The sequence below is a fragment of the Leopardus geoffroyi genome, chromosome A1 (assembly GCF_018350155.1).
Source record: "Leopardus geoffroyi isolate Oge1 chromosome A1, O.geoffroyi_Oge1_pat1.0, whole genome shotgun sequence".
NCBI lineage: Eukaryota > Metazoa > Chordata > Mammalia > Carnivora > Felidae > Leopardus > Leopardus geoffroyi.
The window spans coordinates 7,545,437-7,566,632 of record NC_059326.1 but is presented as its reverse complement, the minus strand read 5'-3'; the positions used below and the strand labels follow the sequence as shown (position 1 = coordinate 7,566,632).

Genomic DNA, 21,196 nt, shown 5'->3' with positions numbered 1-21,196 from the left:
TAAGTGAAACCTTCCCTTTATGTGCCCAACCCAAACCCCAAAATGTTCCTTCAGGGGAAATGCTGTTAAAGTTTCAGATATATTTCTCCCACCTTCTTATTTAAATATACGTGCATTACTTACACATACTTACACAAATACACTCAACCCACCGAATTCTTTGTTTCTTTACATAAAACGGAACCACACCAGCCACATTGTCAAATGTATTTTGGTTCTCAACTACATGGCAATATTTTCCCAACTGTACATGTTTGTGAAGCACCTGTGATGAGGTAAGTGTTAAGAATGACATATATATTGGGGCGCCTGGGTGGCGCAGTCGGTTAAGCGTCCGACTTCAGCCAGGTCACGATCTCGCGGTCCGTGAGTTCGAGCCCCGCGTCGGGCTCTGGGCTGATGGCTCAGAGCCTGGAGCCTGTTTCCGATTCTGTGTCTCCCTCTCTCTCTGCCCCTCCCCCGTTCATGCTCTGTCTCTCTCTGTCCCAAAAATAAATAAACGTTGAAAAAAAAAAAATTAAAAAAAAAAAAAAAAAAAAAAGAATGACGTATGTATCATCTCATTAAATCTTCGTAACTGCCTTATGAAGTAGGTACTAAAATGATACCATTTTTCTTCTGGAGAATTGGAAAGTTAACTTAGTAACCTGTGATCTCCAAGCCCTTGTTAACACTTATCTTGTGGTTACTCTTGGGTTCTATTATTATTTTATTTATCGTATTTATTTATTTTTAATTGTGGTAAAAAACACAACACGTAACACAAAACATAAAAATTTTTTTTAATGTTTATTTTTGAGAGAGAGAGTGCATGCATGTACAAGTGGGGGAGGGGCAGAGAGAGAGAGAGAGAGAGAGAGAGAGAGAGAGAGACAGAATCCAAAAAAGGCTCCAGGCTCTGAGCTGTCAGCATAGAGCCTGACACGGGGCTTGAACCCACGAACACACAAGATGGTGACCAGAGCTGAAGTTGAAGGATTAACTGACTGAGCCACCCAGGTGCCCCTCATCTTAACCATTTTTTAGTGTAAAGTTCAGTATTGTTAAGTATATTCACATTGTTGTGAAACCAATCTCCATAATTTTTTATCTTGTAAATCTGAAACTTTGTCCCCATTAAACAATACTAATTCCCCCTTTCCCTTTCTCTGAGCCCCGGCAACCATCATTCTACTTTGTTTCTATGAATTTTACTACCTCATATAAGTGGAATTATACAATATGTGTCGTTTTGTGACTGACTTATCTCACTTGGCACAATGTCCTCAAGGTTCATCTGTGTTGTGACATGTGACAGTACGTATTTCCGTTCTTTTTAATGCTGAATAACATTTCACAGTATGTGTATACATTTCATGATTCACTTATCCATTGGTGGACATTTAGTTTGCTCCCGCTCTTGCGTTTTGTGAATAATGGTGCTATGAACACGGGTGTGCAAATACCTCTTTGAGAACCTGCTTCCAATTCTTTGGCATATTTTTGTTTTCTTTTGTAAAGAAGTGGGATTGCCAGATCAAATGGTAATCCTATTTTTAACTTTTTGTTGTGTATATTACTTTTAAAGATGCCGTTATAGTGATCATGTGTTTCTTTGGCCATCCGGTATCTATTCCCATTTCTTTCAGTAGCAGCACTGTGATTTGATACATTACTTGTCCCTATGGTATGGAGGCAGTGGGGTGGGACTTCAGTGGGGGCAGGGGGTGGTGCCTTCTAGCCAAGGAGGGTCCTTGACTCAAGCCTGGCTGATAAACTTCCTCTTTCGTTCTGGAAGTTGGTGCCCGGCCTGGATTCAGGCAAGGATGGAAAAGGGAGTTGGGGGGTTGGGGGGTGCCTGGGTGGCTCAATTGGTTAAGTGTCCGACTTCGGCTCAGGTGATGATGATCTCACAGTTCGTGGGTTCGAGCCCCGCGTCGGGCTCTGTGCTGACAGCTCAGAACCTGGAGCCTGCTTCGGATTCTGTGTGTCCCTCTTTTTCTGCCCTCCTCCACTCGTGCTCTTTCTCTGTCTCTGAAAAGTGAATAAATGTTAAAAAAAAAAAAAACACAGTATTTTTTGAAATAAAAAAGAAAAAGAAAGGGAGTGGGAACTTACAATTCTCAGCAACAGCCGTCTCCGACCGAGAGTGATAAGCAGTCCCCACTTCCTAGATCCCTGGAGCTGCTCTGGCCCCTCTTCTTGCCCAAGCCTTGCTCTCTGGCCTTCCTGAGCCTGGGAGCCACTGTCTCTTTTCCAGAAATCCTCTTTGGATGCTGTGAACCCAAGTCGGCCTCCAAGACCCTTGGCACATACACCTGCGGCCAAACCGATTTCAGTCAGACCCACATACATTCTGAACGTGACTTCGCTGTGGATGGGAACCAACAAGCACGTTTGTATGTGGGATCACCCACACGGCACCCCCTTGCTACTGTAGTACCCAAGGCACCGAAGAATTTGATTTCCTTGCAAATGAATATTCTCTTGCTCATGAGCTTTCTAGAAATGGCTCCATGCCCTACGTAGACTTCCAGTTCCTGCTTTCTTGAAAAAGAAAAACAACCCAGTTCATACGTCTCAGATTCACTCATGCTGTTACATGGATCTTAAGGGCTTGTATTTCACTGATGTGCAACGTGAATATACAATTACCACCACTCATCTTCACACTGATGATATTTGGGGCTTCGGGGCTGGGTGGGGTAATGGGTTCATGGGCGTTCATTAATATTATTTTTCTTTATAACATAACTTCTGTATGTATCAAATATAGTATTTAAAAGGCAACATTCTCCAGGCGCCTGATGGCTCGGGTCGGTTAGGCGTCCGACTTTGGCTCAGGTCATGATCTGGAGGTTTGTGGGTTCGAGCCCCGCGTCGGGCTCTGTGCTGACGGCTCAGAGCCTGGAGCCTGCTTCGGATTCTGTGTGTCCCTCTCTCTGCCCCTCCCGCACTCACGCTCTGTCTCTCTCTGTCTCTCTCTCTCTCTCTGAAAAATGAGTATTAAAGGGGTGCCTGGGTGGCGCAGTCGGTTAAGCGTCCGACTTCAGCCAGGTCACGATCTCGCGGTCCCTGAGTTCGAGCCCCGCGTCAGGCTCTGGGCTGATGGCTCAGAGCCTGGAGCCTGTTTCCGATTCTGTGTCTCCCTCTCTCTCTGCCCCTCCCCCGTTCATGCTCTGTCTCTCTCTGTCCCAAAAATAAATAAAACGTTGAAAAAAAAATTTTTTTTAAATGAGTATTAAAAATAAAAATAAAAAATAAAAGGCAACATTCTCTGAGGAAGGAAGGTATTTAAGACCCTTGTTGGAGGAAACAAAATCAGACTCTATCAAATCCAGTTCTTACGACAGATCTGGTTTGAGTTCGGTCGTTTGTCTCTGACATAACTACACGTTTTTTAAAGAGATTTTATTTTTAAGTAATCTCTACACCCAACGTGGGGCTCAAATTCACAACCCTGAGATCCAGAGTTGCATGCTCTACCGACTGGGCCAGTCAGGCGCCCCAAACTACACATTGTTAACACGGCTAAGAACACAGCTCAAAAGCACGGATCTTAGAGACGGGTTCTGCTCCTGCGTGCACAGCCCTTTCCATCTGACCAGTAGGTGGCGCCCCAGGACTACTGTTTTTTTCCCTTAATCTCCATCACAGGGCTTGACTTCACTCCTACACCCTACCCTGCCTTTGGAAAGGCACATTGTATCCAACAGGATAAAGAAAAGGCCTATCTGTTGGTGAGAGGGAAGAACAACCCTCTACGCAGATCACTTAAGGTCATTTATTCAATATTCAGTTATTTCAGAGTTGACTCTGCTAACGATTGTGCGCTTTCTGTGCATTATTCATCACATTCCGGACATTAACAGAGCAGTCGATGTCAGCGTCTTTATGGGACGTTTTTTTCGAACACCAATATCTTTTAACGTTTATTTAGTTTCGAGACGGGGTGGGGGGAGGTGCAGAGAGAGGGGGGTGGGACAAAGGATCTGAAGCGAGCTCTGTGCTGACAGCAGCAAGCCCGATGCGGGGCTTGAACTTACGAACCGTGACACCATGACCTGAACCTAATGCTCAACCGACTGAGCCACCCAGATGCCCCAGACCTTTCATTTATAATTAATTTTTTTTTTTTGAGAGAGAGAGAGAGAGTGTTTGCACACGAGGGAGGGAGAGAAATCCCAAGCAGCCTCCACGCACAGCACGGAGCCAGATGTGGGACTCAGTCTCAGTCTCAGGATTTGAGCGGAAATCAAGAGTTCCGTGCTTAACCGACTGAGCCACCCAGGTGCCCCTGTAGGACCTGGTTTTTAACATTCACTTCTACGCAGCACGTTTATCTGCCCAGGGGATTGACTTCTGAACTGACTCTTCTCGGAGCGTCTTCTGTGCTGAGTGCTGCCTGAGCCTGGACTGGCCTCCTACTGAAAACAAAGAGTCTGTTTCCCAGAGATCTTTCGGAGTAAAAAATACAGCCAGGGAAGACGTCCTGGGTGACCTCCTATTGAAGTTCCAGCCCTTCGATTAGCCGCCTTGTGTCCCTCCTTCACCCACCACTTGTGTTTCTTCCTGATCTTCCTTCTCTCTCCTCAGGTCTTCTCGAAGGACTTTCTCAGGAACACGCTTATCCGGACTCCTTGGCCATTCCCCTATCATTTTGTCAAAAATAAATGACATATCAGCTTTCACATTTGTTTCTGTCTATGCCATTACCATCAGCAACAAAATGGGGGGGGGGCGGTTATCACCTAAAAACACTCTATCTTTTCAGCTCGTAGGAGTCCAATGTGTATTACATTCCAAATTATCTTACCGAGGCAGGAAAGGCATGGATGAATTTTTTTTTTTTTTTTGGTAGCAAAACACATATAACATACATGCGTGTGCATGTACAACCTACCCCCTGCAACCATTCCTCAGTGTGGAGTTCAATGGCATTCAGCACATTGATGCTGTTGTGCAAATCACCACCACCACCGTCTCCAGATGGAACGTTTTCATCTCCGCAAATGGAAACCGTCCCCATTAAACATTAACTCCCTACCCCCTCTACCTCCAGCCCCCGGCGACCACCTTCCTACATTCTGCTTCTGTGATCTTGACTCCTCTAGGCACCTCATATGAGTGGAATCACCCAGGATGGGTCGTTTTGTAACTGGTTTATCGCACCTAGCGTATAACGTCCTCAAGGTTCGCTGCGATGAACTCTTTATATTACCATTTGTCGATAATACACTCCGTCCCGCAGCTGTGCTAAAGGCACATGTATCGTCCCATTTAGTAAAACGTGGGGTAGGAGTTGCTGCGTGGCAGCTGAACGGCTGGTGACACCAAGGCGCTTGAAGAAGGTTAAGTCGCTGGGGTGCCCGGTGGAGGGGCTCAGTCGGTCAAGCATCTGACTTCAGCTCAGGTCACGATCTCACGGTTCGTGGGTTCCAGCCCCGCGTCAGGGTCTCGGCTGTCAGCACAGAGCCCGATCAGATCCTCTGTCTCCCTCGCTCTCTGCCCCTCCCCGCCCCCCAAATGCAAATAAACATTTAAAAATTTTTAGGGGCGCCTGGGTGGCGCAGTCGGTTGAGCGTCCGACTTCAGCCAGGTCACAATCTCGCGTCCCTGAGTTCGAGCCCCGCGTCAGGCTCTGGGCTGATGGCTCGGAGCCTGGAGCCTGTTTCCGACTCTGTGTTTCCCTCTCTCTCTGCCCCTCCCCCGTTCATGCTCTGTCTCTCTCTGTCCCAAAAATAAACGTTGAAAAAATAAATAAATAAAAATAAAAATTTTTTAAAAAAGAAAGAAAGCAGGTTAAGTCACTTCCTTAGACACAAAGCAGGTACTAAGTACTCACCCATCTCACAGCCACACCGGGGGTCTGGGCTCCTGCCAGGGCCTGTTGCTTTGGCTCAGTCCTCAGCTTATGAAAGCCGTCTGGGAACAGCAAGATGAGATGAGTTCTGACTCCCAATGTGCCTCAAATTAAAAACGTCTGTGAAAGAAAAGCAAAGCAATCTGTCTTTCTGGTATCTTCTTGACAAAACACTTCGTGTCAGCTCCACTCACGAAAAGTTAAGGGCTGCTGGTAGGAGGGAGCTGACGTGTGAACGTTTCAGCTACAAAAATGAAACAAAAATGTATGCCCGTTTAAGAACTTTTTCCTTGTTCTGGTAAAAGTCTCTTAAGAGAAAAACTATAGTAAAGTCAAATATGATATATTCAGCAACCGGAAGGCAAGAATGCCATCTGGTGCTGTTAACTTATGAGGCTACATCTGTATATAATTTAACTCTTTATTTTTTATCTATTTAATTTTTAAAGGTTATTTATTTATTTTGAGAGAGAGAGAGAGAGCGCGCTCCAGCAGAAGGGCAGAGAGACAGGGAGAGAGAACATCCTGAGCAGGCTCTGTGTCATCAGCCCAGTGGCTGACCCAAGGGCTTGGGCTCACATATCCTGAGATCATGCCCTGAGCCGAAACCAAGAGCTGGACGCTTAACTGACTGAGCCACCCAGGCACACCTCTATAACTTTTTTTAAAAAGCTTTATCGAGGGGCGCCTGGGTGGCGCAGTCGGTTAAGCGTCCGACTTCAGCCAGGTCACGATCTCGCGGTCCGTGAGTTCGAGCCCCACGTCGGGCTCTGGGCTGATGGCTCAGAGCCTGGAGCCTGTTTCCGATTCTGTGTCTCCCTCTCTCTCTGCCCCTCCCCCGTTCATGCTCTGTCTCTCTCTGTCCCAAAAATAAATAAAAAAACGTTGAAAAAAAAAAAAAGTTAAAAAAAAAAAAAAAAAAGCTTTATCGAGGAGGTTCTGGATGACTCAGTTGGTTGAGCGTCGACTCTCGATTTTGGCTCAAGTCATGATCCCAGGGTTGGGGGATCCAGCTCCGTGTTGGGCTCCATGCTGAGTGTGAAGCCTGTTTAGCTCTCTCTCTCTCTCTCTGCCCCTCTCCCTCACTTGTGCTCTCTCTCAAAAAACAAACAAACAAACAAACAAAAACTTTACTGATACATAATTCGTATACCACACAATTCTCTTATTTATATTTTTTTTAATTTTTTTTAATGTTTATTTATTTCTGAGACAGAGAGAGACAGAGCATGATCGGGGGAGGGTCAGAGAGAGAGAGGGGGACACAGAATCTGAAACAGGCTCCAGGCTCTGAGCCGTCAGCCCAGAGCCCGACGCGGGGCTCGAACTCACAGACTGCGAGATCATGACCTGAGCCGAAGCCGGACGCCCAACCGACTGAGCCACCCAGGCGCCCCTCTCTTATTTATATTGAACTACTCAATAACTCAGCTTTTTCCCCGGATGAAAGTTGCCTTACTTGCTTACCACCTTCCATGTTTCTGGTTGGTTTGATTGGTTGAGAGTCAGCAGAAGTGGAGCCCAAGGTGCTGAGTTAAGCCCCGTGGCACGAGCTGCTGGTTCCACGTTGGTAATTTGTATTTTGTTGTTGTCATCAACATCGTTTCCGTGTCCGTGACTGTTTAATTCCTGAACTTTTTGCGTCTTGAAGGTTCCTACGTCGGTAGGTTTTTGGGAGTTCCATTATTATACGATAGATACGGCAAAATAAAAGGTTTGGTTTCCAGCCCTGTGCCAGAATGGTGGTAATATCAACAGGTAGGTCTTTCCCACCATGCCTCTTGGCATCGCTGTGAGCGGAAGGGTTTCCATTTGCAAATTGAGATGTGGTTCTGTGAGCAGCGGAGAACCCCCAGGCTCCAAGCCCCAGGCAGGGGCTCCTTTGGGGGCGGGGAGACCCTTGATGTGCAGAGGTAAGAGCAGGTAATGATAAGGGGTCATATAAAAGGGGGGGGGGCGACAAGGAGCGATGGACCAGAATGCCCTTCTTTCTCTACTTCTGCTCTGCTTTTCCCAGCGTCTGGGGATGCGGGTGGTAATGAGGCGAAGGAGCCTGGACAGACCAGGGTGGGGATCCAGCCAGACTCCTCCTCCCTGGCCCCACACTCTGATTTGAACATTGCAGGTGCTTCACAGGTCACACCGCAATGCACCGAGGCTGGTGGGCGGGTGGGTGGCGGAGGGAGAAGAAATGGCTCTTGGCCTGTTGACTGGGCCCACCGCAAAGCCTGCACGGACAAGCAAAAGACGCTAACGGCGGGAAGGAAAGAGGAGAAAACTCTGTGGTTGGTCCAATGGAGAGATTCGACCCAGAAAATAGGAGCCAACAGCTACGTGGTGCTTCCACCAGGTGAACACGTCATTGTCCCCATTTTACAGACAAGCTGAAAAACAGAAGGTTCGGTAACTTGGCAAACGTCTGATTGTAATGGCAGAACCAGGATCAAAACCCTCCCGGGTCCGTGTTCTCCACGCTGCGTTCTACTGCCTGAAACTCCTACACCACAGGATCCAATGTGCTTTCACATACACACAAGTATGTTATACGTAAGCGTTAATCTCGTAGCTCCTCTTTCACATTTGAAGACAAGCCAGCAATGGTGGTACTTCGGGTGCTGAATTTACTTCCTTGAAAAGCACATTTTTGAGGCGCCTGGGTGGCTCAGTTGCTTGAGCATCCAACTCTTTTTTTTTTTTTTAATGTTTTATTTTATTTTTGAAAGAGAGAGAGAGACAGACAGACAGAGCGGGAGAAGGGGAGGGGCAGAGGGAGAGGGAGACACAGAATCCCAAGCGGGCTCCAGGTTCCGAGCTGGCAGCACAGAGCCCAAAGCGCGGGGCTCGAACTCAGGAACCGTAAGATCGTGACCTGAGCCGAAGTTGGACGCTTAACCGACTGAGCCACCCAGGAGCCCCTCCCCTCCTTTTCTTTGACTTTATCTTCCACGGTAGTTTTCTTTTTTTTTTTTTTCTTTTTTTTTTTTTTTTAATATTTTTTTCAACGTTTATTTATTTTTTGGGACAGAGAGAGACAGAGCATGAACGGGGGAGGGACAGAGAGAGAGGGAGACACAGAATCGGAAACAGGCTCCAGGCTCTGAGCCATCAGCCCAGAGCCCGACGCGGGGCTCGAACTCAGGGACCGCGAGATCGTGACCTGGCTGAAGTCGGACGCTTAACCGACTGCGCCACCCAGGCGCCCCGGTAGTTTTCATTTTGAGTACCCATGAAGGATATCCGGGTGAGAAATTGGGTGGTCATTGGGTCAACGAATTCACCCCATGGTGTTTATTATGCGCCTACTGTGGGCACGGTTCTAGGCACCCGGGACACAGAAGCACGCAAGACACGCTGTCTCCAGGCTCATGGCATTGGTCAGAGCTGAGAGGTGATATGCAAATAAGTAAATATAAGAAGCAAAGTGATTTCAGATAAGCATATATTTTCAGGAAGAAGACAGCACACAATGGTGTTTGAGGGACAGTTGAGAATGGGGCAGAGTTCTTGCTTTGAGACCACATCCCGTTTCAAGAGCATTTATAAAGCACCTGATGTCTTAGGTATCCGAAATACAGGGAAAGCGCGTAAAACGCACTACCTGACCCCACAGCGGCAACAGAGGGGAAATCAAATTCCAAGCGGGTTGACTTGCGACCAGTCTCTGAGTTACCAGAGGGAGCTTCCCGGGATGACGTTGGCGTTAAAATGTTCATGACACCGAGAGTCTCTCTGGCTTGAAGGCCCACAGTGAAATCGGGTCCCTCCTGGCTTTGTGGGAGCAGAGTGGCTGGAAACATTCCTCCCGTAAGAACCCTCCGCTCCCTGGACTGGAGCCTGAAGCCTGTGTTTGTCCATCACCCGAGTACTCTGGACCCACTGCTCCCAGAAGCATTCAAAACATGCCAAGCGGGTGTTGCATAAACACACACACACACACACACACACACACACACACACACAACCAGGAAAAAAGCTTGTGTGTTTGGCAAATATAAGCGGGTGAGTGGGCCGAGCGTCGCTCAGTCGCCGAGAGGGGAGCTGACGTTCTGCTTCGTCCAGCTGAACGCAAGCAATGGACATGGAGAAGGTCAACTCCATGGACTTTGGAGAATTTGTGGATGTGTTCGGGAATGTCGTTGAGAGATGCCCTCTGATTGCGGCTGCTGTGTGGTCCCAGCGCCCGTTCTCCAACTCGGAAGATTTAGAGAAGCACTTTTTTGCCTTTATTGACGCCCTTCCACAGTCAGGTAAGGCTTCGGCATTAGACGCCGAGAGTCTGTGCGAAGGGCTTTCAAGCGTATTTACCCGAATGGTTTGAGCTATTTTAGCCTGGTTGCTTATCACTGACGTATTGATTGGTATTTTTATCGTAAGGCTCGATCTCCTTAGACTCGGTCAATGAGGGTCAGACGCTTGCGAGGTGTCGGGCCGGAGGTAGAGTTGGTGAGGTACGTCGGCTCGGGTAAAGGGGTTGTTAACTATTAAAGCCACGAGGTCACGACGCCAGAGGAACAGGCACTGTTCTCCTCGGGCCTCGCAGCCCCACAGAGGCCAAAGGTCAGGCTGAGGGCCCACCCTCTCTCAGCCAAGTGTGTTGGCTCTGGGAATGTCCTGTATGCAAGAGAGGAGACAGCACGGTATCAGAATATCTCAGGAGCCCAGGGGAAAGAACAAATGGCTGACATTTTTACCAGAAAGGGCCAGTTTGGACTGGACCACCGAGGAAAGTAGACTCGCTCAGATCAGCAACTCCCTAAGGGAGTGAAGAGGAAAAGACAAAAATCTGAAGGAATTCCTCCGGCGAAAGGGAGAGAAATTGTTGATTTCCTCTGGCTAGGGAGAGACAAGGAGACCCTCGCGGGTGTGGGGTGAGGAGGGTGGAGGTTTAGGCTTACCCCAAGTGACTCAGAGTGACACAGGGCCTCACGGGGATTCAGAGACCGAGGGTTAGAGTCAGGGTTGCTGCCGGGGCTGTTCGGGTATCTTCAGAAAAGCCTGAAGGGAGGCGAGGGGCAAGGGCTGCCTTCACAGAGGGGCTCCCACAGAGGCCTGGTGGGTGGGGGAGAGGAGGACCGCCACGGTCTTCTCCTCCATAATGAGGCCAACGGACAGTCTTGCCCATCCGTCCAGAGTCTGACATCCGGGGTGGTTTCCGAACGTCCCCCAAATAAGGAACTCGTTTTAATTGATTTGGGGCACATCTAGCAAGAGGAGAGGATCGTGTTATAAAATCAAACTGACAGAAATGTTGACAGTCACCCCCTTCTCGGGGCCTCGCTCAGCTCTGCCACTGGGCTCGGGCATTCGTGGGGCTGAAGGACAGACACCAACGCCTTGTGACCGATGACTCACAGGATGGTCAGTCCCGGCTTGATGAGCCGAGAGGCTCCCCTTGTCAGCACACAGCCTGCAGAACAAGCTGGAAAGAGTAAGAAGCTACGAGAGCCCGTGTTCTAAATGTCTGACAGGAAAAGGCAGGTCAAATGGAAGGCTTCTAGGCCAGAGGGGAAATAATTTTTAAAGGGTGTGAATGCCTTATGAATGGCATTTTTTCTAGCATGTTAAAAAAAAGTAAAGGAGAAAAATTCCATGACCTGTCTCAATACCTAAGGGGTGGTAGGGCTGGGGAGGGAAAGGATTGCGTGGCTAATTCAAACCCAGTATTCACTGGTTTATCCAGTTATCCAACATTTAGTTAGGGCTTACCGTGCCAAGAACTTAGATAATAAAATTAACATTTCCCTATTTCTGTCTTCTCTCTCATCAGCAGTCACTCCAATCAGTTTGAGCAGAGGTTGTCGTTAAGGTTGGTTAAGGTCAAATCCAACCACAGTCCTGAGCAAAGTGGGATATGGGGATTGGCATTCACCCCCTCCCTCCTGAGGCTTGTATTTGATCCCTCTCCTAACTCGGTGGGAGCTCCGTATTCTGGTCGGTGTCAGAATCCTACATCGCTCAGCGAATAGGGACTGAATATCGAATGCATGAAACGATTCAGAAGATGAGATCATAAGATGATTTTGAAAGGTGATGGATCCTGGTACCCTGTCCCCACACATTTCACCTGGAGCGACTTTAGTGACAGGTCCACGGGACAAAATGACCAGAGGGAGCTGGGGTCACTGGGGTGTTTGCTCCCTTCTGCATCAGACACTGTTCTTTGGAGGGACCTCCTTATGTGGATCCTGCTTCTCAGTCCTATGCCAGTGTCCGCATTCTCTTAGGCAGCTGGGAGCAGGGCTTCAAAGCTATAAGGGTGGTTACTTTGTATCTAATCACCTCCACGATGTTGGCGAGGCAACGAGAGCGATGAAAATAATAATGGCGAAAATGCATTTAACCCTTACGTTTGGTGTATTTCAGGCACTTTTGTAAACACTTTCCATTTGTTAACTCATTTAATCCTTACGATAATCTTATAAAACAAGCATTATCATTATCATATCCATCTTACAGATGAGAAAACAGAGGAACAGAAAGGATAAATAACTTGATCAAGAACACGCAGCTAGAAAGTGGCAGAACCGGGATTCAAACCTTGATGGTCGACCCAACAGCTTTTGAAGCATTTTTTAGAGAATCAGAACAGTCTAAAAAGAGGTTCTAGGGAGTTCTTTTATTCATTCACTAATTTATTCAATTCATATTAACGCTTGATGTCCCAGATCCTACGTTGGGTTGTTTCAATAAGCAAATAAAACGGGATTTACTGCATAGTCTAGCTTTAATCTGCAGAGTTGGGAATGTAATAGAGTCTTTTAATCCCATAACGAAAAGAGGCCTTAAAAGAAAGTTCGGGATAGGGTGATCTACCTGGTCAAGGATTTGTTTTATATACGATCTAAGAAAATCCTCTATAATTAGCAGAAAACAAAATCTTGTTTGTAGAGTTGTCCACTCCGGTTGCACTATGATGATTATTGGTCAGTAGGTGGCAGTCCAGGATTAATATTCAGTTCCAGCACTAATTGGCCAAGCACCCTTTCAAGCCAATCAGTTCCTGATTTCCAGCCAAGGGGCGTGGAGAAAATAAAGGGAAGACAGTGGAAACACACACACACACACACACACACACACACACCCCAATTCAGTACTAATTTGTGTTAAAATCAGAGATAAAAAGTGCATCTCCTTGTGACATTTCAGAATTGCAATAATGCCATAATTTATTATTTAATTCTTCTTTCAGAACATAGTTGTTGAATGAATAAAAAAGATACTAGTAATTCCCTGAAATGCAGGCTATCAGGTATTTAGAAGAGGCTGTTCAAATGTGTTCAATCAAAAGATATATATGGCACTCCTTCCCAAAAGTGATGTGTTGGTCAAGCGCCCACTGTGCCCCAGGAATTGTCCCAGGCATTGTGGACAAGACAAGTGCCTACCTTCAACGAGTTTACATTCTAGTAGAGAGAGACTGGATTAACATAAGGAAATGAGATAATTTCACATTATAAAAAGTATTAGAAGAAAATATGTAATAAAATAAGTCTTTCTAATCTTTTAAGAAGGACAGAGGAACAACCATGTGACATTCTCTCAAGAGGCTGAGGAAGAAGACAGGAGCACAGGCCGCTGGGTTTGGGCAAGATGGCCATCACCTGTGACCTTGACGAGCGCAGATTGGTTGGCGGATGGCGGGTGGGACTGAAAGCTTGATAGAGCGAACCTGGAATAGGAGGTGAGAAACCCTCTGAGGTGTTTGCTGTAAGGAGGAGCAGAGATATAGGGAGAAGCTAGAGGGCAATAGGGAATCAAGGGAGAGTTTAATTTTGTTGGTGGGACAAGTGACTCTAAGGCGTGTTCATGGTTGCTGAGGATAAGGCAGTGCCGGGAGTGAGGGGGGAAGAAATGGATGTTTGAAATCATAGTCTTGATATGAAAAGAGGACCAGCTTCAAGAACACAACAGATGGGGGGGCGCCTGGATGGCTCAGTTGGTTAAGCGACCTACTTGAAGCCTCCAACTCTGGCTCAGGTCATTATCTTCTTTTTTAAAAAAAAAATTTTTTTTTCAACGTTCATTTATTTTTGGGACAGAGAGAGACAGGGCATGAACGGGGGAGGGGCAGAGAGAGAGGGAGACACAGAATCGGAAACAGGCTCCAGTCTCTGAGCCATCAGCCCAGAGCCCGACGCGGGGCTCGAACTCACGGACCGTGAGATCGTGACCTGGCTGAAGTCGGACGCTCAACCGACTGCGCCACCCAGGCGCCCCTCAGGTCATTATCTTCTTGAGTTCCAGCCCCACATCGGGCTCTCTGCTGTCAGCACAGAGTGTGGTTCTGATCCTCTGTCTTCCTTTCTCTCTGCCCCTCCCTTGCGCATGCGCCTTCTCTCTCTCTCTCAAAAATAAACATCAACACACACACACACACACACACACACACACCCCAGAAGGAATAGATGATCCATTGTACCGGCAGGGAGAACACACTAGTTGGTACCGATGGAGGGACCCTGGTGGCCTCGAATGGGATTCTAAGCCAATTGCCTGCTCTGCTCTCCTAGTGAAACAAAGAGTGTCCGCTTTGTGCCAGGAACTCTCCTAGATGCAAAGATTGATGACTTGTGGTCACGGCAAATAAGACACGTGTACCCCTACATCCCTGCGTGTGCCATGCCAATGGCACAGGCCGTAGGATTTCAGGAAAGACTGAAGAAAACAGGCAGCATCGAAATGGTCCGGCCAACCGCAGGACAATCGACTGACCTGGCGAGTGCCGCAGCCCGGTGCGGCTGGGTCAGCGTCATCCCGGAGAGTACTCCAGGGGTCAGGGGCGGGGGCAGAAAAGGTGGAGTCCTGGGCTGGACCGGATCACGTTCTGTTTTGTTTTTTTTTCTGAGCTACCAACCTCTACTGGCCCCCTTGCACCTTTTTTTTCTCTCTAATCTGCAGCTGTGTGTACGTGTCGCAGGTGTGCGTGCGTGCGTGTGTGTTTTCTTCTTCTCTTTGCCCTGCCCTTCTCTGGGCCTCCCTTCTCTTCTCTTCCCCCTACCTTCCCCACAAACAGTGTAAAACACAGGTCCAGTCCTAGGCAAACATTAACCCCAGACGGTGTTTTCAAGAGGGGAGACAACCCAGGGGGGTGAGAAGCGAGGTGTAAGAGCGAGGAGGAAAGGGGCAGGTGTGGCGCGCGTGGGACCGGCCCCGCCACACGGCCTCCAGTCTCTGCTCCGCGGTCCCCTAGGGGAGTCCGCTTGGGGCTGTATGGGGACCGACGCTAGCCCCTCGCGACGCTCCCCGCCAATAACTACTTTCCCCAGCTTGAGCTGGGCCTCTAGAGAATAAGAAATAGGGGGGAAAGGAAGTCAAGACGGGGTCGGTCAGAAGACTGGATCACGGTCCCCCTCGCCTAAAGGCTGCTTTGAAAACCTGAATATGCAAGGAGGGGGCGCCAGGGAGAGCTCTCTGGGTCAGGACCTGTAGAGACGCTCAGGACTCTATTTCCCCTCCCCAGCCTGCCGTTTGCTGGGGGCCAGGGCTGGTTGGGTGCGGAGGGGATTCGGATTCGGAGTGGTGGATGGTCGCTGGGCACAGCCTCCAGGGCCTGGGGCGGGGATCAGTGCAGGTAGGGAATTTAACACCTTCATTTTCGCCCCACCCCGACCGGGAAAAGAAGCACCTAGCCTTTGCAGTGCCCCGGGACAGGACCCACGAGAAGGGGACTAAAATAGTGGTGTCGTAGAGATGGAATGACAGGTGACACGACTTTCGTTTAAAACGCCCTTTAACCTTGTAGGGACGGCCAATGCCCCCCAAGTGGCCTGGTATTTGAGCTACTAGCCAAGTGACCTTGGGCAGGTCCCCTAATCCGTTCTGAGCCTCCACAGAATCCTCTCTTAAAAGCAGATGGTCCGGTTCTCCCGACCTGGACCCTGGTCTGTGAGTTGGATGGTGCAATCCCAACCATCCTTTAATTGGGCAGAAACCGTAAGGTTTGAGTCAGGGGAGGTTTTATGCCGGATTTAAAGCGAGTTTTAAATGATCTCCCTCTCCAACAGAGCTCCTGACTCATCTCAGCGCCAGAGTCAGATGCTTCGGCCCCACAGTCCAGTTACAATGTTTACTACGACTAATAACAACGGCTGTTTCTTGGATGTTTGCTAGCATTAGGCGCTGCGTTGGGGGGGTGGGGGATGAATTGTCTCCAATCCTCATAACGACTCGGCAAGTTAGGTGTCATTACCCTCCTCGTACAGATTATGGCTGGCTGCTTACCATATCGGAAATCTTGCCCAGCCTTGAGCATTTGCATTCTGGCTTGAGAGAGCTAAGCAAAAACGGTTGGTCAGGGCTCACGGAAACTCCCCGGATTAGGATTTAAAAGCTCAGGCATTACACCAGGGGGTTCCAGTGTTAAGCCTCGGAGATTATGAGAAGCTATCTTGCAAGAAAACTCCAAGTTGTTCTCTGCGCTGTCTTTAGGATCTATATTTGGAGAAAGGGAATGAGCCTCAGACGGCGGGTGGGCTGGGGGGGGGGGGGGGGAGGCGGTGGGTGGAGGGGAGGGGGTGGGGTGGGAAGGGGGCGTTATTTTCCTAAAAGGAGGAGAGCCACTTTCATTCAAAAGGCTGTGGAAATCCGGCTGGAAATGAGTTTCTTTGCAGTTAATCATCTCTAAATTTCTCTGGATGCTTCATTCCAGACGCCCCGACCTCACACTCAGGATCACAAAATCCTGGACGTTTATTTGCCGAGCCCCATGGATGTTATCCCCGTTGGGCCCTCCCCGCCCTTCTCCTTCGGAACGGAACGAAACCCATTCGGTGGCTTTTGCAGGAAGTCTTCAGGCCCCCGCGTCCGGCCCTCTCCGACATCAAAGCCCCCTCGAGAGCAAAGGACTTTGAAAAGATACGAAACGCTCGGGCTCCTTATCGCGTCCCTGCTCCCTCCCGAGCAAGTCGTAAATTCCGAGCCTCGGAGGCCTCTCCCCTCCGCTCGTCTTGCCCCAAGGTCTCAAAGGACAAGCCTGTCACTTCCCGCCCCGCCCCTGGGTCCGGGCCCAGGCCGAAGGAGCTGGCACTGAGGGGCGCAAGGTTCGGGACGTGTTCGAGGGGCCGCGGCGGTGGGCGCCCCCGCAATCCGGGACACCCCTCGTTGCCCTTCGTCACCTCCAGAAGACCCTGCGTCTCCCCCCTCCCCGCCCTCCCCCAAGCCCCCCTTCGGGCGGGGCGGGAGGCCGGCCGGCAGCCCCGTGCGCCCTCTCCGCCGTCTCCGCCGCGCGCTGACGCGTCCCCGCTGCGTGTCTGTGCTTCCCCGCAGGCCAAGAGGGCATCCTGCGCTGCCACCCGGACCTGGCGGGCCGCGAGCTGCAGCAGGGCACGCTCACTGCGGAGTCGCGGCGGGAGCAGAGGGGCGCGGGCCTGATGAGCCTGGACGCGGCCGAGCGGCTCCGGCTGGCGGAGCTCAACGCTCAGTACCGCGCGCGCTTCGGCTTCCCCTTCGTGCTCGCCGCGCGTCTCAGCGACCGGGCGGCGGTGCCGGGGGAGCTGGCGCGCCGGCTGCAGCGCCCGCCCGCCGAGGAGCTGCGCACCGCCCTGGGCGAGGTGAAGAAGATCGGCCGCCTGCGCCTCGCCGACCTCCTCGGCGCCGCCGGCCTCGCCGGACCGTAGCCCGGGACCCCGGGCGCGCGTCGGGACCGGCCGCGGCGGGCGCGGGCCCGGAGCGGCGTCCCCACGCGCACGGAGGGAGGGGAGCGGCGGAGCCATCGGGCGAGTAATGAGCCCCTTTGTCCACCCACCCAGCCGCCCACCCGCGCACGCTTTGCCAAAGTATCTGTAGGGGGTCGCGCTTCGCCCCGATTTAGCCAGCTCACTGCTTCGAGTCTACACTCCCTTTTGACGCCACCGGCCTTTGTGGATTCCAAAGCGATGGTCCAGCTCTTGTTGGCTCCCCATCCTCTCCTGCTAAGCCCGAGCCGCAAGGCAAAAACGGGCGGAAAAAGGAATCTTTTATTCCGCAGCGGTGTGTCTGTCTGTTTTCTTCTTCTCCCACCTCATTTGCCGCACCCGACATTCACAGGCGAGCGGAAGGCGTTTTCTCACTCTGGGGCGCCTACTGGAAGCTGGAGCCAGGAAGGCAAAACACTGGTGCGGGGCCTTGGTGCCGGGGAGGCCGCGTGTGGGGGAAGGTGGGCAGGAGGGAGCCCGGTGATGGGCCGACGCTGGGAAGGCGCCCCGTAGGGGCAGGCGGAGTAGCTGGCACGGTCGCCCTGGAGAGAGGGTGGGAGTGGGGGCGTCTCCAGGCTGGATGGGCCCAAAAGTCAGGGGCAGGCGGCCTCCCCGACTCTCCCAGAGGTCGGCCCTTGAGAGCTGACTGGTCAGACCCTCAAGCTGCCACGGGAGACCCGTCGGTCATTACAAAGTTAATAATAAAATAAATAATAATTTAATAGCACTAGTGACTGAGCAGTGCTGGACATTCTAGCCTGAGGCGAACGTGAGAAACCCTCCCCTGAAGAGGGCTGACAAAGCAGGTGACGGAGAAAGATCGGTGCCCAGGGAAATCTTTCTGGCCAGAGTAAGCTGTTCCGGGGAGCTTCTGAACCCTGGGGCTCCAGACCCCCTCCACAGACCGGACAGCTGTCTACACTGAGGGCCAAAATTCCACTCGTGCAGGACGGGCTCATCGTATTCCCTCTCTCTCAGCCCCACACACTGGAAGGTCTACCCGACCCCAGCGAACCTAAGTTTCCGTGGGCAGAGGAGAGAAGCAAGCCGTACCCCTCCTCTTCCATGCGGATAGGGTGAGAAAGGAAGGCAGAGTTTGGCCCTTTGAAGACTGGAACCTCCATTAGTGACCCCCCCACCCCCCCTTCCAGGTAAGCGGCAGCAGCAGCAGCAGCAGCAGCAGCAGCAGCAAGAAAACCTTTTCATAAAAAGCAAGCATGGTCAGGCTAGAGTCCCACAGACAGAAGCCACCCTGGCCGCCCCAGGTACTTCAGTCAAGGAGCCTCAATCCCTTTGCCACCTTGCAGGTGTTTTCCGCTAGTGGTGAGGGCGAACGGAGGCCAGAAGCTGGTGGCCGGGCTAGGCTGGGGTGCCAGGGAAGTGAGCTGCGGCTACCAGCATCCCTGTAGACGAAGGCCTCCTTTGCCTGGGCCTGGGCCAGACGCCTTTCTGGAAGCAGAGCATCAGGTGCACACAACAAAGGCAGCCTGATGACTCAGTTCCTGCGCTCTAGGACCCTACGGCAACAGTGGGCCCCTCGGGCCTGGGGCTAGACGCCTGCCTCACTTTAGCCAAGGTAACTTGGGGGCTTTACTGACACACGCAAGAAATCTTTGGCCTGACAGAGGGCTTTCTGCCCCAGGATACAAGCGCCACAGGCCGGGCCTGAGACTCTGACTAATCCAGTGTATTCAAGCCCCCCTGTCCAACCCTAGGATGAGTCAGTCTCTTAAATAGAGGGGCCTCAGCTGCAGAGTCTGGACTGTCCGTGTAAATGTGCTCAAGCTAAGATAGTCAGGCGTCCCGCGGGGGAGGCCTTGCAGCCCTATTTTTAGACCGAGTGTATGTGAGATCCTCTGGGGCACGACCTGGGTGTCCTCAATCACACAGTTACATTTCAAAGCTTGCCAGAAATTGTTTGTTTCTGCAGGAGAGGGTACGGGCTGGGGAAGACTCTGGATCCACCCCTTCAAAGGAGCTGGGAGGGGGAGGGGGACGGGGAAGAAGGGCTGGCCGAGGATGCCTCTTACCGACGCTGCTGAGCGCTTGCAGTCTTGAGGGCAGGACGCGGGACGCGGGACGCGCACGCCCGGGTGGGAAGGGCCCTGGCCAAAGCCACAGGTAGCTCTTGCTTTTTTCTCCGGTAGGAGCAAAGAAGCAGGGGCCGCCGTTCCCCGGGCGGGTCAGCCGTGGCTGCCATGGTCTGGCAGCAGAGGTTTCTGTGGCCACCTCTTGGCTCACACAGCATCGCGCCCTGGACTTCGCTGGCTTTGGCCTGGCGGAGATGTTTCTCATTTCCGCGCTCCGGTGCGCTGGACGCGGGAGACAAACCCGGACTTCTGAGGCCGGGGGCCACGGTCTGGGTCCTGGGCGTGCTCACTAGCCGGGACAGCGGGGTGGCCCAATGCGCCCCCGCGAGCGTCCAGGAGCCCAGAAGTGGCTGGTGCAGAGTCTAGGGTGGTTAATTTCATACTTTACTTACTAATTTGTTAACGCGCGCGCGCACACACACACACACATCCCACAATGGCAAAACTAAAAACGGCTGGAAGGCGAAGAGCTGATTTCACTCTTTCTAAGCCTCCCAACCCCTCCATGCTACCTTCCCAGGTTGGGGAACTGCTTCGCCAATTCTCACCTCTCCCTTAAAACGTCCAAGCCAGCCCGCCCAGCCATCACTCTTGGCAAAAAGACTTGAGAGTTTTCCTGCTAGGAATTCACGAGCCCAATCTGAGCTTGGTATTCACGTATGTCACCCGGAAACGGAATGGGGCCTTCCTTGTATTTACCCAAAGAAGTAGGCTTTTTGGTCTGTGTGTCCAAAAGATGTCCACGGACAACTGTCATGGGAAGAAGCGGCGGGGGGGGGGGGGGGGCAGACAGCACAATTTATTTGCATACATTTCTTTACTCATTTTAAATTTCAGGGATCAGGCTTAGGATATCAGTTCCCATTCAAAAATAAAGAGCTCTTTTCAGAAAGTATTTACCGGAGGACAAGAGCAGGTGGTAATTGGCGAAAAACCTGGGAAGGAATTTATGGAAAATTTGTCATTCGATAAACTAATAAACGGCAGTTAGCAGGTGCCTGTGAAAGAGAGATATAAGTAGGATGTGGAAGGTAGTCAGAACAGTACAACAGCAGAACCTGATTGTTCTGGCCCTATTTGGCGTAGGGTGTGGGGAGTTTGGATTCCGGGAATCATGCTAGTTGGTTTTGGGTTTCCAGGGTGGCACCAGAAGCCTTAGTAATAATTAACATCTGTACAGAGTCCTATGCGCTGCCCAAAATGTACCTATAGTAGCTCATTTAGTTTTAGTGACTGGAACAGCTAGCTGTGTGACCTTGGCAAAGTCGCTCAACCTCTCTGAGCTTCAGGTTTCTCCTTTATAAACTGGACGTGCTACATGGACAGTAAGTCCTTTGTCTCCCCTCCAGAGAGAGTAGCTTCCCAAAGGGCCCAGTGACTCAAGGAGAACTGAACCTTATCTGAGCTCCTTCCCTCGGCCTCATAAAGCCTACTGTGCAAGGTTTCCTCGGAACATATTTTCATATGATAAGCAAAAGTCCCTCTAGGCACAGACGTTGGTGAGCGGACAAATGGTAACCAAAGGCCTTCCACGTCAAAACCGAGTGATAACGTTTAGCTGTTGCTGGCCTGAGAGCTTGATTTCTCCCTCA

The 21,196-nt window shown here is 50.9% G+C and overlaps 1 protein-coding gene across 1 annotated transcript; it reads left to right on the top strand.

The window, feature by feature from the left end:
- Positions 1–9,834: 9,834 nt before the first annotated feature.
- On the top strand, positions 9,835–17,806 carry URAD (ureidoimidazoline (2-oxo-4-hydroxy-4-carboxy-5-) decarboxylase). The gene is made up of 2 exons (XM_045465246.1): positions 9,835–10,089; positions 17,108–17,806. The coding sequence occupies exons 1-2, from the start codon at positions 9,915–9,917 to the stop codon at positions 17,455–17,457; spliced, it is 525 nt and encodes a 174-aa protein (XP_045321202.1). The 5' UTR covers positions 9,835–9,914; the 3' UTR covers positions 17,458–17,806.
- The last annotated feature ends 3,390 nt before the right edge of the window (positions 17,807–21,196 follow it).